Source organism: Bombina bombina, chromosome 2 (assembly GCF_027579735.1).
Source record: "Bombina bombina isolate aBomBom1 chromosome 2, aBomBom1.pri, whole genome shotgun sequence".
Taxonomy (NCBI): domain Eukaryota; kingdom Metazoa; phylum Chordata; class Amphibia; order Anura; family Bombinatoridae; genus Bombina; species Bombina bombina.
In genome coordinates, this window is record NC_069500.1 from 245,818,458 (window position 1) to 245,834,161 (window position 15,704).

At 42.7% G+C, this 15,704-nt stretch overlaps 1 protein-coding gene across 1 annotated transcript in view; it reads left to right on the top strand.

Moving 5' to 3' along the window:
- The window catches only part of LOC128646917 (uncharacterized), a 265,084-nt gene that overhangs the window by 34,046 nt on the left and 215,334 nt on the right, over positions 1-15,704 (top strand). The window contains exons 2-3 of the mRNA XM_053699725.1: positions 2,406-2,540; positions 2,793-2,842. Coding sequence (XP_053555700.1) covers positions 2,406-2,540; positions 2,793-2,842 — 185 coding nt within the window. The remainder of the gene's footprint in view (positions 1-2,405; positions 2,541-2,792; positions 2,843-15,704) is intronic.

Consider the following 15,704-nt stretch of genomic DNA (forward strand, 5'->3'; position numbering starts at 1 on the left):
TACTAAAGTTACTGGTTTGCCATTCTAACATAAAAATATCTTGAATATCTATATGCAATGGTAAATAACCAGCTATAAGGTTAGGGGAAATATCTAGTCCGCTCTAAAAATAACAAATATATACTTATAAAGGTTGAATCTGGTACATATTATCACAATTTATTAAAAAATTAAAAAAAAACAATAAAAAACAAAATCAGAAGCGCTAAGGACTGTATATCAATAACAGGACAAAGCCTTACACATTTATTTATACAGTACATATAATCAGCAATAGCAAGCAGTACGCTAATAATTGTGTAAACAGATAATAGTGCACATCAATTTAAATAACTCCCATCAATCTAGGGGCAAGGTGTAAACAACAAGCTTGGCATTGGCACTATATCATGAAAAGCATAGTTCCAAATCACCAGATTTAATATAAACAATCCAAATGATGACTATTATAGCTGGGTTGCACATAAGCCAGGAGTAGTTGTAAACGTATACTGTCCTGAAAAAGTGAAAAGTAAACGTCTGTAGACGTCCTTTAGGCTAAGGACATAACCATAAAACACAATGCCATGTGCAGGAGTTCATTGGAGTGAAGCAGCTGGTGTTGTGCACAGACCAACTAATTGCAAACCAACTAATCGATTATGAGATTCGTTGACAACTATTTTCATAATCGATTATTATCGATTATGACGATTAGTTGTTGCAGCTCTAATTATGAAGTGCACTACTTGAGATATTTATGTGGTTATCGCTATTGAGAACGTTCAGGATATATCTCTTTGCTTGTGGCTTCAATATTACTTTTGTATTAGGTTTGCTGTATATTTCGCCTCTTACCCTCTTGCAATATTTCCCCTACTGCTGTGTTACTGTCCCGGAGCTTGGTTTTTCAAGTGCGCATATAAACTCTAGCGCAGGTTGCGGCCTATCATGGAGCCTTCCTCATATTGTATCACGCTCCAGTTTTCAAAGAGCAGGTGTCTCGATGATTCTGTGGGCTTACCGGTGAGTCTCTCTTCAAGTGCCCCACATTGGTATTATCCAAAGTGTCCGGTCTGATGCGATCATCCCTTAACAGAGTCTGAGATTCGGTGGGCCTATGCGCACAGCGTGTGCACTCTATAGAGGTGAATCTACTGTAACGTGTGGAGCAGGTCCTATAATTCTTATGCCTGATCAAAGTAGCTCACACGTCTGGCCATTTAAAGCCTTAAAGTGCAGGGTGGCTATTGCCAATTGCGTTCTCACTTAGATAGGGCACAGGAGCTCAGTCAAACAGCAGCCATCTCCTAGGCTGGCTAGCTCAGCCACCCCTCCTTACCTTATTTTCATTCCGATAAGGTAGTGTTACGTACCAAACCTGGTTTCTTCCTAAGGTTGTTTCCAACAAAAATATTAATTAGGAAATTATTGTTCTTTCATTATGTCCTAATCCTTCTTCGAAGGGGCGTCTGTTATATAATTTGGACGTGGTCCGTGCCCTGAAGTTTTACTTGCAGGCGACTAAAGAATTTCGTCAATCATCTTCATTATTTGTTGGTTTTTTTTCTGGAGGACGTAGGGGTCAGAAAGCTATGGCTACCTCTCTTTCTTTTTGGCTGAAGAGTATCATCTGTTTTGCATATGAGACTGCTGGACAGCAGCCTCCTGAAAGAATTACGGCTCATTTTACTAGGGCTGTGGCTTCCTCATGGGCATTTAAAAATTATGCTTCTGTTGAACAGATTTGCAAGACTGCAACTTGGTCGTCTCTTCACGCTTTTTCTAAATCTTACAAATTTGTCACTTTTGCCTCGTCTGAGGCTGTTTTTGGGAGAAGGGTTCTTCAAGCAGTGGTGCCTTCCGTTTTAGGTTCCTGTCTTGTCCCTCCCTTTCATCCGTGTCCTATAGCTTTGGTATTGTATCTCATAAGTAAGGATGATATCCGTGGACTCGTCATATCTTGTAAAAGAAAAGGAAATTTATGCTTACCTGATAAATTTATTTCTTTTACGATATGACAAGTCCACGGCCCACCCTGTCATTTTCTTTATTTTTGTTAAACTTCAGTCACCTTTGCACCTTGGCTTTTCCTTTCTCTTCCTAACTTCGGTCGAATGACTGGAGTGGGAGGGAGGGGAGGAGCTATATGTGCAGCTCTGCTGTGGTGCTCTTTGCCTCCTCCTGCTGACCAGGAGGCGATATCCCATAAGTAAGTATGTGGACTCATCATATCGTAAAAGAAATAAATTTATCAGGTAAGCATAAATTTCCTTTTTTTGAATTTGTCTAAATTATAACTTTTTTTTGTTATAAATTATTTTGTCAGCCCCGATTTCATACCATAACTGAATTTAAAGATTTTCTTTTTCTTTTTTTTATTCATATTTACAGTAAAGTTTATTTTCTCTTTTTCAATTATTAAGGCTAGAAAGCCATTCTGGAGGGCCTCGGTTGGCTCAGGGAAGCAAGGAAACCTGATGGTAAAAGGAGATAGTAATGATGAGTCCCATTCACTCATAACGAACAAGAAGTCAGCTGGAAATGAGCAAAAGCTAGATGTAAGTTATAAAATGCTTTGTGTATTTTTATTATTTACATGGTTCTTATAAAAATACAATATTTCCCCTTTTCTTTAACACAGTGCACGGTGAAGCTATCACTCTCATACCACAGTACTTTATGAAACAAACATAATTATGTAATTTTTTTTAATATCTTTTTACAAATCATCATACACTATGAGAGACAGTTGGCACACTTGTGACTGGTTGAAATGCGAATAATATTGTATTCTTTTTCTTTTACATTAGAAACTTCAAGAAGAAAATCTGAAACTTAAACAGGAACTTGAAGACTTAAAGTACGTGAAGTTTTTTTTTTTTTTATTGAATACATTTTTATTGACAATTCACATAATACAGTATTATTATCAGCAAGGTAAAACATATCATGCATTAGATCATTTTAGAGCATCAGGTAACGTTTTACCATCCCGTTAAGCAGATACTATGTCAACTAATACAGTATGCCAACATTGGTATTGATCCTAGATAAGTAAACTAATACACACACCTAGCTAAGTATTAATGGTAGACTTCTCAGAAGGGGTAATAGAGGGAAATAAAAAAGAGAAAATAATCATAATAATGAATCTCCCTCATCCAGCTACCAATCCTTACCAAAGAAATAATGATTAAAAAATGAAGCTCTCATGTTTCTAGACTCCTGAGGAATTAAGAGCATCCTGTGGATCCCAAATCATGGCAAATAACAGTCTGTTGTTTGGAACGGAAAATGTATTCCTCCATAGCTTTGTTATGATTAATAATTTTCAATACACTTGTGGGCAGCCTCCTTTTTCCAGTTCCTAGTAATCAAAAGACAATAGAACATACATACTAAATTACAGTGGTTCTCAACCCAAGTTATCTCAAGGCCCATACATTTTTAGACAGACGTGTCCAGGGCGCAGTAGAGTTTGTGTGTATATATGTGTATGTATATGTATGTGTGTATATATATATATATATATATATATATATATATATATATATATATATATATGTGTGTGTATATATATATATATATATATATATATATATATATATATTTCTCTTTTTAAGTGTATCCAGTCCACGGATCATCCATTACTTGTGGGATATATTCCCTTCCCAACAGGAAGTTGCAAGAGGATCACCCACAGCAGAGCTGCTATATAGCTCCTCCCCTCACATGTCATATCCAGTCATTCTCTTGCAACCCTCAACATAGATGGAGGTCGTGAGAGGACTGTGGTGTTTTATACTTAGTTTATTTCTTCAATCAAAAGTTTGTTATTTTTAAATGGCATGAGTGTGCTGTTTTTTCTCAGGCAGTATTTGGAAGAAGAATCTGCCTGCGTTTTCTATGATCTTAGCAGAAGTAACTAAGATCCACTTGCTGTTCTCACACATTCTGAGGAGTGAGGTAACTTCAGAGAGGGAATGGCGTGCAGGTTTTCCTGCAACTAAGGTATGTGCAGTAAAATATTTTTCTAAGGAATGGAATTGACTAAGAAAATGCTGCTGATACCGAAGTAATGTAAGTAAAGCCTTAAATGCAGTGAAAGCGACTGGTATCAGGCTTATAATAGAGATATATACTCTTTAAAAAATGTGTTTTAAAACGTTTGCTGGCCTGTTTAATCGTTTTTTTTGTTTTTCTTAAAACTTTATTTATAGAAAAGAATCTGAGTCATACATGGTAAATGCAGTCATAATAATAATGCAGGTGTGACAAAGTGGTCACCTGCAGAACAAGACAGTTTTCAGAGCATGTTATATCAAAGCATACCAGCAAAGGAATACAATAAGTATATGTGATCATCATGTATGTCCTGGGACTCAACTTTTTTCTAAGAACATTTTTTACAATCAACCAAAGAAAAAGAGGAGAAATCGAGAAAGGAAACATATCAGCTAAGAGCAAGGAAGAAAGATAATAACATACAAAGAAGAATGAAAGAAAGAGAAGAAAGGAAGAGAAAGAAAGAGGAAAAAAAAAAAAAAAAAAATAACATATAGCAGCCATACTTACCCAGAGTACCTCCGGGTCCCCCCTCCCTCGATATGCAGGTCACTCACGGGTCTGATCCGTGGATAGACACCAATTTCCTCTGAGGTTTTCATTTAAAACATATTGGCTATTTTTAAAAGGAAGCAGAACCCTATCTCTTACTATGTCAGGTAGGTGCAGCAAATAAGCCTCCCATTTAAGGAGAAATCTCTTGACTCTTTTCTCAGGGTCCCCCCTAGTATCTGCCTGCTCAATCAGCATCTGATCATGAATTGTTTTAAGTAAGTGTTGAAAAGGTAAGTTACGGTCCCCTGTCCACTCTCTCAGGATAATTTGTTTAGCTAACATGAGTGTGGTATTTAAAAAAATGTCGTGCTTGTATGTCTGATCTCTAGGTGTCAGAAAGATCACATGTTGTGCCGAGAGGGACACAGTTTGTTTAGTTAATTTGGATAGCCAGTACGCAATTTTTTGCCAAAATTTTTGTAATTTAGGGCAACTCCAGAGTAGGTGTACCCAATCAGGAGATTCAAGGCGGCATTTACTACAGGAGTTGAGTGCTCCTCCAACCCATTTAGCCCTTAGGCCAGGAGTGATGTAAGCTTGATGTAAGAATTTCATGTGTGATTCCCTCAATTTTGCAGAAATAGTACTTTGGTGTGCCCTCTCGAAACTTGTGGTAATCAATACCGGGTCAATCTCTAGCTCCCCATAATGGGACCACTTTGATACCATGCCATGAAGCACATGATCCTTAGAGTGACGGATCAGTAAGTTATATGTATGTGACAGCCTCAGAGGGCCTAACTTCGCCAGCGCACTCAATGTATCTAAATTGGAGGTTTCTACAGAGAGGAGTCCCTCTGAAATCAAGGTGGATACGTAGTGTCGGCATTGAAAGTATGCAAACTTGTGTGTGTGCGGGAGGTTATAACGTGATTTCAGGTCTTGGAAGGGCAGTATTTCTAGAGTCAGGGGTCGGAAAAGTTGATGCAGTCGTGTGAGTTGTAATTGTTGCCATGTCTGAAATGCTTGCGTGGTGTACCCGGGGAGGAAGTCCAAATTACCCTGGATCGGGAGATATTTACTAGCTGAACGTTGTATACCCCAGAGTCTACAAATCTTGGTCCAGGCTCTTAGAGGATCCCTAAACAATATATGGTTTTGAATGAACGGGGATAGAGATTTCAAATGTGCATGAGGCAGATAAGCTAGATGCAGTGGTTTAATGATGTTAGACTCTAGGTCAGGGACAGTATAATAGTTTTTCCCTACCAGCCAGTCCAATGCAAATCTAGAGAGAGCCGCCCAGTTATACCATATTATATTAGGAAGACGGAGCCCCCCTCCTTCCACTGTCATTGACAAGGGAGTCCTGCCTATTCTATGTTTTCTGCCCTGCCAAACAAAGTTTCCAATGGCAGTTTGCAAAGATGTCGCATCCTTTTGAGTGAGGAGAAGAGGCAACATCTGTAATGGATAAAGAAGTTTGGGCAGGGCCACCATTTTAAAAAGGTGTACCCTACCCGAAAGAGAGAGGGGGAGTTTCATCCAACTCAGCAGCATTTGCTTGATGTCACCTATAGTCCCAGCAAGATTCAAAGAGTATAACATATGTGGGTTAACATGTATCCATATGCCTAAGTATTTAAAACTACCCTGAGTAGTCTTAAGACCAAAATCTGCTAGGGTCATGTTTCGGGAATTTTGCAACCAGGTGGCCTCCGATTTGTCAATGTTGATCTTGTACCCCGAAAACTTGCCAAAATCATCAATAACTTTCAGAAGAGGGTGTAGATTGGAACCAGGATCACCCACAAAGAGCAGTAGGTCATCGGCGTAAAGTGATAGATGCTGCTTTTGGCCACATATATCTAAGCCGGCGCATTGTTGCCTGATGTAGGACGCCAGGGGTTCGATTGCTAAATCGAAGAGGAGAGGGGACATCCCTGTCTCGTACCCCGTTGTAACGTAAAGGAAGGAGAGAGCCCTCCATTGATTATAAGAGAGGCCTTAGGGGCTGAATATAATCTTTGTAAAAAGCTGGGAAAGTCACCCTGCATACCAAAGCGCGACAGTGACGTATGTAAGTGATCCCACTCGATCCGGTCAAACGCCTTCTCAGCATCTAGTGCTAGAAGGCATGCGTCTGGTAGTTGGGATGGAGATTGTGTATGTGTGTTGTACCAGTAATGGGACACGACGCCTAGAGTCTTTCTAATGTTAATAACTGAGGATCTGCCCTTTACAAAACCCGTTTGATCTGCATGAACTATATGTGGGAGAACCTTTGCCAACCTGTCCGCTAAGATTTTTGTTAGGAGTTTATAATCTCCATTTAATAGGGAGATTGGACGATATGAAGAAGTCTGAGTGGGATCTCTATCAGGTTTCAAAAGGAGACAGATATTAGCCTCAGAGAATCTATCATTTAGTTGTTCAGTGCCCGCCAGGTAAGCAGAATACAAGGATGAGAGAATTGGTGCTAATTCCTCCTCTAGTAACTTAAGATATTCTGCAGGTAACCCATCCGGGCCTGCTGCTTTACCCAGTTTGCTTTGTCGTATAGCCCTGAGAACCTCCTGGGGACTTATAGGAGAATTTAACAGGGAGGACTGCTCTTCTGTAAGAGAGGGGAGTTTTACTGCGTCCCAAAAGGCACGCTTGGCTTCTATATGGATAGGTTGTTTAGAGTACAGGGAAGTGTAATAGTCTACAAATTCAGTCATAATCTCCTTGGCGTTGGCGGTGAGGGTACCCTTAGAATTAATGGCTAGGATTTGGGACTTGGGTTTATAGGAATGAACTAGTTTGGCCAGCAGTTTACCAGCCCTGTTACCATGTCGGTAATAGCGACCCTGTCTGTGAATATTGACCTTATTGTCTTGTTGGGCTAAGAAAGTATCCCTTGTCTGTTTGAGATCGTAGTAAGATTGCCTAGATATTGGCGTGGGGGCATGTAAGTAGTTATTGTAAGACGTAGTAAGTTGAGCAAGGAGAGTCTCATCTACCCTCGTAAGTTGCTTTTTATGGTGTGTTGCAAAGGAGGTTATATGACCTCTCATCACCGCTTTTGAGGCGTGCCAGAACAGGTCTGGCGTACCCAAATGACAAGCATTGTCAGATGCATAATGCGTCCAGGATGCCTTTAAGTGTCTACGGAACTCAATGTTGTTGTATAGGTGGAGAGGAAATCTCCAAGTTCTGTTTGGAGGTCTGGGGGAATGTGGTTGCAGTATCAGGGTGATTGGGGCGTGATCTGATAAGGTGACTGGGCCAATATAAGTAGATAAGATGTGTGGCATTATGCTTGAGGCAGTTAGGAAATAATCAATACGCGACATAGTATGGTATGTTTTTGAGAGGCAGGTGAAATCCCTTTCATCCGGGTTCCTTGCTCTCCAGACATCTAGCAAGCCCAGAGTCTCCTTGAAGGATCCAATCAAGGATACTTCACGTTTGTAGCGGATTACGTGTGTTTTGAAAGAACCATATGCTGAGGGATCTCTAAACCTATCTAGCGGAAGAGCCTGAGCCAAATTAAAATCCCCTCCTACTATTAGAGGGGCACTCTGTGTGGCCAATATCGCCAATAAATTTGTCCAAAAGGGGGGATCATGCTCATTAGGGCCATAAACATTACAGAGAGTATATGTATGTGCATTGGTCTGGAGTGATGCGACTATGTATCGTCCCTTTTTGTCAATGTTCACTGCTGATAATGAGGCCGCTAAACCCTTTCGCACTAGAATGGCAACTCCTCTTTTCCTGCCCTCTGTAGGGGAGCTGAGGACCTGTCCTACCCATCTGATTTTTAACTTCGCATGTTCCTCAACTGTCAATTTTGTCTCCTGGAGCATAGCAATGTCAGCCTTCAGTGAGTGTAAGTGGTGGAGAATCCTACTTCTCTTTGCCGGGGATGTGATGCCCCCTACGTTCCACGCTATAATTTTAAGGGGAAGAGTCATGTCCACAGAGTGTAAGGGTGGAGAGGGCACGACCTAATAGGTAGTGTCCTAGCAAGTGTCCCCTGTGGTGTCTGGAGTGTAGGTAGTAATAGGTGACTTACAGTTATGGAAAAACAGAGGTGTGTCCTCAGGGCAGGATGACGTGGTGAAGGAGGGGGGTCCGGAGGCCTCCAGGTCCCAATCCAGCAATCGCTACAAAAGAGGTAAGAACACACAGCAATGTTTACAATTTGTATAAGTAAGAGGTCAATACCCATGATAGTAGTAATGTCAATAGATATCATCCCAGAGGTAGTCTGTTTATAAAAGAACCATTTGATGAACAAAAACATAGCATGATAGCAGGGAGCACAACATCTTAGAACTAAAGTTCTGCTCTTGGGGGAGGGGACATGAAGCAGCAAAACCACACAGAGCCCTGGAATGTTTAATGTGAGTTTAAAATGAGAAAATCTACCAGGAATTCCTACAATTGGCAGGGGCAGATGAATAGGCCTTAGGTAGTCAGGTGGAAATGTATATAGGCTTAAAGGTAGGGAACTATGTTTTTTATATTCGGTGTCGATGCCCTGGGGCCTAAACATAGTAGGGATATCAAAATCTGCATCGATCGAAAGGCAAGTGGTGGACAGAGGGTCTCCGCTTGGATTTGTGAGGGATAGGCCAAAAATTAAGCCTACTAGGGGACCCAGGGGAAACCAGCGGTAGCTGTGAACTGTTTTAATAACATGCATATTAGAACTAAGGTTTAAGTATGCTGCATAATATTTCCCAGCCTTAACAGTGCAATGTAGATAAAAACATGAACCTGAACAGGTAGTATAATAACAGAGAGAACAAGTTGCCATGTGCGGAACCGTGCCTCCGGCCACAGCCAAAATTGGCAAACATGACCAGAGCCACAGGACCCGCCAGAGCAAGATACATAATGTAATCAACATGATGCATATGAAAAGAAATTTTTAAACGATAATACTTAAGAGAATCTCATCAGCCATTGTCCTGTCTCCGCTCTGATGCCAGGTATGCCTGTGCTGCCGCAGGCGTATGAAAGGTTTTAGGGCCTGAAAGGCTCTGAATTTTCAAGGTAGCTGGGAACATGAGTGCAAATTTACGTCCCTGATCATGCAGTGTAGAGCAGATAGATGCAAAGTCCTTACGTCTCTTAGTGACCTCAACTGAAAAGTCTTGGAAAAGTAGGAGACGGTGATCTTCAAAGATGACTTCCTTAGCCGCCCTGTAGGCTCGCAGGAGTGCAAGCTTATCCTGGAAATTTAAGCATCTAAAGATTACTTGTCGTGGCCTCTCCTTGGAATTTTCTAGATATCTGTTGGGGCCTATGCGGTGAGATCTTTCAATGTCCAGAGGTAAACAGTCCTGGGGCATGCCCAGGATTTTCGGGAGAGTCAAGGCAGCAAATTCTAGTAATTCTTTATCTTTAATGGATTCAGGAACTCCTATGATTCGTAGATTATTTTGCCTGCAGCGGTTTTCTAGGTCCTCCACCTTGTCTATTAGCTGTTGATTTTGTTTCAGTAGGCGTTTTAAAGAAACCTCAGATTCCTGCTGTCTGTCTTCAACCCCTGAAATTCTTTGTTCCGCGGCCGACATGCGAGTGGAGAAGAGCCGCACCTCACTGGTTAAGGTGTCCACACCAGCCTGCAAGCTATCCATTTTTGGTAAAAAGAAAGCCTTGAGCTCCTGTAGGAGTGAAGAGTGAGCTCCTGAAATACTGCCTTCAGCATCTGCAAATGATGGGTTTGCCTGCGTTTCTATCAGAGGCTTTTGTTTTTTTTCCTGATTCTTTGATCTGTGACTCATTGTGCCACCTAAAGGCGAGGGCAGCCTGTGAAAGTACTCGTCCACTTTCATAGAACAAAATACAAACAGTTACTAGGAGTGGTATAACACTGTGTGCAAATCACCAGAGGGCGCTGTTGCACTGTGTATTGCAGCAATCAAAGTAGATATGTGGAGGGAAAATGGAGGAAATGAAGACACAGATTTTGAATTTGCAGATATCACATGGCAAAATGCAGGTGTGAAATAAAAAATTTAGCTGTACCAACTATGCAAACAAAGGTGATTTTTCTTTTCCTTTTCTGTCTTATTTAGCAGGCTTAATCAGGGCTGATGGATCAGAAATACAATCCTAAAAAATTGAGCTATACCAGCTATAAGGTGAGAAGAGTCTGTATAGGAAAAAAAAATCTGTATAGATCAATATGCGGTTTATGCAGAAACTGTCCCAATGATCAGCTCTCAAGCAGAGCAGGTATTTATGCGCTCCCCCCTTAGCAACTACTAGGGCGTGAGAAGGCCGAAATCCCCTTGCTGAAAAACTTAATAACAAGTTTATCTCCCTGTATGGAAGTGAGGTTGTGCCTTGTTGTAGGATAAAGCTGATTGATCTGAGTTTACATTAGTGCATCCACTTTACTTTTACGGAGTGTGCAGCAATTTCTTATGGGCATGCATAGAATACTTTCCGGGGAGTCCTTTATCAGGGCCTCACACGGTTATAGTTTGAGGTGGAGCGGCTTTGGGCTGATGGATCAGAAATACAATCCTAAAAAATTGAGCTATACCAGCTATAAGGTGAAAAGAGTCTGTATAGGAAAAGTCTGTTTAGATCAATATACAGTTTATGCAGGGATTGTCCCAATGTTCAGTCTTCAAGCAGAGCAGGTGTTTATGCGCTCTCCCCTTAGCAATTACAGGGGTATGAGAAGGCCGATATCCCTCTGCTGAACACTTAATAGCAAGTTTGTCTCCCTGTAGGGAAGTGAGGTTGTGCCTTGTTGTAAGTTAAAGCTGATTTATCTGAGTTTACACTAGTGCATCCACATTACTTTTACGGAGTGTGCAGCAATCTCTTATGGGCATGCATGGGATACTTTCCAGGGAGTCCGTTATCAGGGCCTCATACGGTTATACTTTGAGGTGGAGCGGTTCTAACCAGTTATGTAATAGTTCGCGGTGTTACCGCCTCTCACCTGATCCCACCGATTACCACATTCGAGGCCGGTCCGCTTGTAAGGTCCGTTTTGAGTTGAGGGTGGCACTGAGGTGAAGGGGGGAGCTCTTCCAATATGGCGCTGGTCAGCGTTACCGCTCGCGCCGTATGGCGCAGTTCGATTTTGACCTCCGAGGCAAGGGCGATTTTCTGCCCTTCACGATGGTTCTTGGGCCGGATGGGGTACCGTAGAGGGCAACCCAGCAAGGCAGCGTCGTGGGGAAAGCTGGCTGGCAGCAAATAACACCATTAATATGAAGCAGAATCCCGGAGCTCTGAACTCCTGCTGCCAGCCGCTAGCTCCGCCCACCGGAAGTACGTTTAATCGTTTTTTAATGTACATTGGTGATAAAACTTATTGGGGCATAATTTTTCCACATGGCTGGCTTAATTTCTGCATAGAAACAGTTAACTGAGGCTTCCCACTGTTGTAATATGAGTGGGAGGGGCCTATTTTAGCGCTTTTTTGCGCAGTAAAAATTCAGACTCAGTGTTCCTGCTTCTTCCTGCATGATCCAGGACTTCTCTAGAGGGCTCAAAAGGCTTCAAAAGTCATATTGAGAGAGGTAATCAGTCACAGCAGAGCTGTGACAGTGTGTTTGACTGTTTTAAAAAACGTTTTTTCTTTATTGTTTATCCGTTTTGGGTATTAAGGGGTTAATCATCCATTTGCAAGTGGGTGCAATGCTCTGCTAACTTAATACATTTACTGTGAAAATTTGGTTGGTATAACTGCTTTGGTTCATTGTTATTTCAACTTGAGACAGGTTTTGTGCTTCTTAAAGGCGCAGTAGCGTTTTTTATATTGCTTGTAAACTTATTGTGAAGTGTTTTTCAAGCTTGCCAGTCTTATTGCTAGTCTGTTTAAACATGTCTGACATAGATGAATCTACTTGTTCATTATGTTTGAAAGCCAGTGTGGAGCCCCATAGGAATATGTGTACTAAATGTATTGATTTCACTTTAAATAATAAAGGTCAGTCTTTATCTATAAAAGAATTATCACCGGACGGCGAGGGGGAAGTTATGCCGACTAAATCTCCTCACGTGTCAGTACCTTCGCCTCCTGCTCAGGGGGCGCATGCTATTATGGCGCCAAGTACATCAGAGACGCCCATAGCAATTACTTTACAGGACATGGCTACAATCATGAATAATACCCTGTCAGAAGTATTATCTAGATTGCCAGAATTGAGAGGCAAGCGCGATAGCTCTGGGATTAGGAGAGATGCAGAGCGCGCTGGTGCTGTAAGAGCCATGTCTGATACTGCATCACAGTTTGCAGAACATGAGGACGGAGAGCTTCATTCTGTGGGTGACGGATCTGATCCGGGGAAACCTGATTCAGAGATCTCTAATTTTAAATTTAAGCTTGAGAACCTCCGTGTATTGCTTGGGGAGGTTTTAGCTGCTCTGAACGACTGTAACACAGTTGCAATTCCAGACAAAAATTGTGTAGGCTGGATAGATACTATGCGGTACCGGTGTGTACTGATGTTTTCCCTATACCTAAAAGGCTTACAGAAATTATTAGCAAGGAGTGGGATAGACCCGGTGTGCCCTTTTCCCCACCTCCTATATTTAGAAAAATGTTTCCAATAGACGCCACTACACGGGACTTATGGCAGACGGTCCCTAAGGTGGAGGGAGCAGTTTCTACTTTAGCAAAGCATACCACTATCCCGGTTGAGGATAGTTGTGCTTTTTCGGATCCAATGGATAAAAAATTAGAAGGTTACCTTAAGAAAATGTTTGTTCAACAAGGTTTTATCCTGCAGCCCCTTGCATGCATTGCGCCTGTCACTGCTGCTGCGGCATTCTGGTTTGAGTCTCTGGAAGAGGCCATTCACACAGCTCCATTGGATGAAATTATGGACAAGCTTAAATCACTTAAGCTAGCTAATGCATTTGTTTCTGATGCCATTGTACATTTGACTAAACTAACGGCTAAGAACTCCGGATTCGCCATCCAGGCGCGGAGAGCGCTATGGCTTAAATCCTGGTCAGCTGACGTGACTTCAAAATCTAAATTACTTAATAATCTTTTCAAGGGGCAGACCTTATTCGGGCCCGGCTTGAAAGAAATTATTGCTGACATTACTGGAGGTAAGGGTCATACCCTTCCTCAGGACAGGGCCAAATCAAATGCCAAACAGTCTAATTTTCGTGCCTTTCGAAATTTCAAGGCAGGAGCAGCATCAACTTCCTCCGCTCCAAAACAGGAAGGAACTGTTGCTCATTCCAGGCAGGCCTGGAAACCTAACCAGTCCTGGAACAAGGGCAAGCAGGCCAGAAAACCTGCTACTGCCCCCAAGACAGCATGAAGGAACGGCCCCCTATCCGGAAATGGATCTAGTGGGGGGCAGACTTTCTCTCTTCGCCCAGGCGTGGGCAAGAGATGTCCAGGATCCCTGGGCGTTGGAGATCATATCTCAGGGATATCTTCTGGACTTCAAGGCTTCTCCTCCTCAAGGGAGATTCCATCTTTCAAGGTTATCAGAAAACCAGATAAAGAAAGAGGCATTCCTACGCTGTGTACAAGACCTCCTAGAAATGGGGGTGATCCACCCAGTTCCGCGGACGGAACAAGGGCAGGGATTTTATTCAAATCTGTTTGTGGTTCCCAAGAAAGAGGGAACCTTCAGACCAATCTTGGACCTAAAGATCTTAAACAAATTCCTCAGAGTTCCATCATTCAAAATGGAAACTATTCGGACCATCCTACCCATGATCCAAGAGGGTCAGTACATGACCACAGTGGACTTAAAGGATGCCTACCTTCACATACCGATTCACAAAGATCATCATCGGTTCCTAAGATTTGCCTTTCTAGACAGGCATTACCAATTTGTAGCTCTCCCCTTCGGGTTGGCTACGGCCCAGAGAATCTTCACAAAGGTTCTGGGCTCACTTCTGACGGCTCTAAGACCGCGAAGCATAGCGGTGGCTCCGTATCTAGACGACATCCTGATACAGGCGTCAAGCTTTCAAATTGCCAAGTCTCATACAGAGATAGTTCTGGCATTTTTGAGGTCACATGGGTGGAAGGTGAACGTGGAAAAGAGTTCTCTATCACCACTCACAAGAGTCTCCTTCCTAGGGACTCTGATAGATTCTGTAGAAATGAAAATTTACCTGACGGAGGCCAGATTATCAAAACTTTTAAATGCTTGCCGTGTCCTTCATTCCATTCCACGCCCGTCAGTGGCTCAGTGCATGGAAGTAATCGGCTTAATGGTAGCGGCGATGGACATAGTGCCATTTGCGCGCCTGCATCTCAGACCGCTGCAATTGTGCATGCTAGGTCAGTGGAATGGGGATTACTCAGATTTGTTTCTCTACTAAATCTGGACCAAGAGACCAGAGATTCTCTTCTCTGGTGGCTATCTCGGATCCATCTGTCCAAGGGTATGACCTTTCGCAGGCCAGATTGGACGATTGTAACAACAGATGCCAGCCTTCTAGGCTGGGGCGCAGTCTGGAATTCCCTGAAGGCTCAAGGATCGTGGGCTCAGGAGGAGAAACTCCTCCCAATAAATATTCTGGAGTTAAGAGCAATATTCAATGCTCTTCTAGCTTGGCCTCAGTTAGCAACACTGAGGTTCATCAGATTTCAGTCGGACAACGTCAAGACTGTGGCTTACATCAACCATCAAGGGGGAACCAGGAGCTCCCTAGCGATGTTAGAAGTCTCAAAGATAATTCGCTGGGCAGAGTCTCACTCTTGCCACTTGTCAGCGATCCACATCCCAGGCGTGGAGAACTGGGAGGCGAACTTTCTAAGTCGTCAGACTTTTCATCCGGGGGAGTGGGAACTCCATCCGGAGGTGTTTGCTCAACTGGTCCATCGTTGGGGCAAACCAGAACTGGATCTCATGGCGTCTCGCCAGAACGCCAAACTTCCTCGTTACGGATCCAGGTCCAGGGACCCGGAAGCGACGCTGATAGATGCTCTAGCAGCTCCTTGGTTCTTCAACATGGCTTATGTGTTTCCACCGTTTCCTCTGCTGCCTCGACTGATTGCCAAGATCAAACAGGAGAGAGCATCGGTGATTCTGATAGCGCCTGCGTGGCCACGCAGGACCTGGTATGCAGACCTAGTGGACATGTCGTTCTGTCCACCATGGACTCTGCCTCTGAGGCAAGACCTTCTAATACAAGGTCCTTTCAATCATCCAAATCTA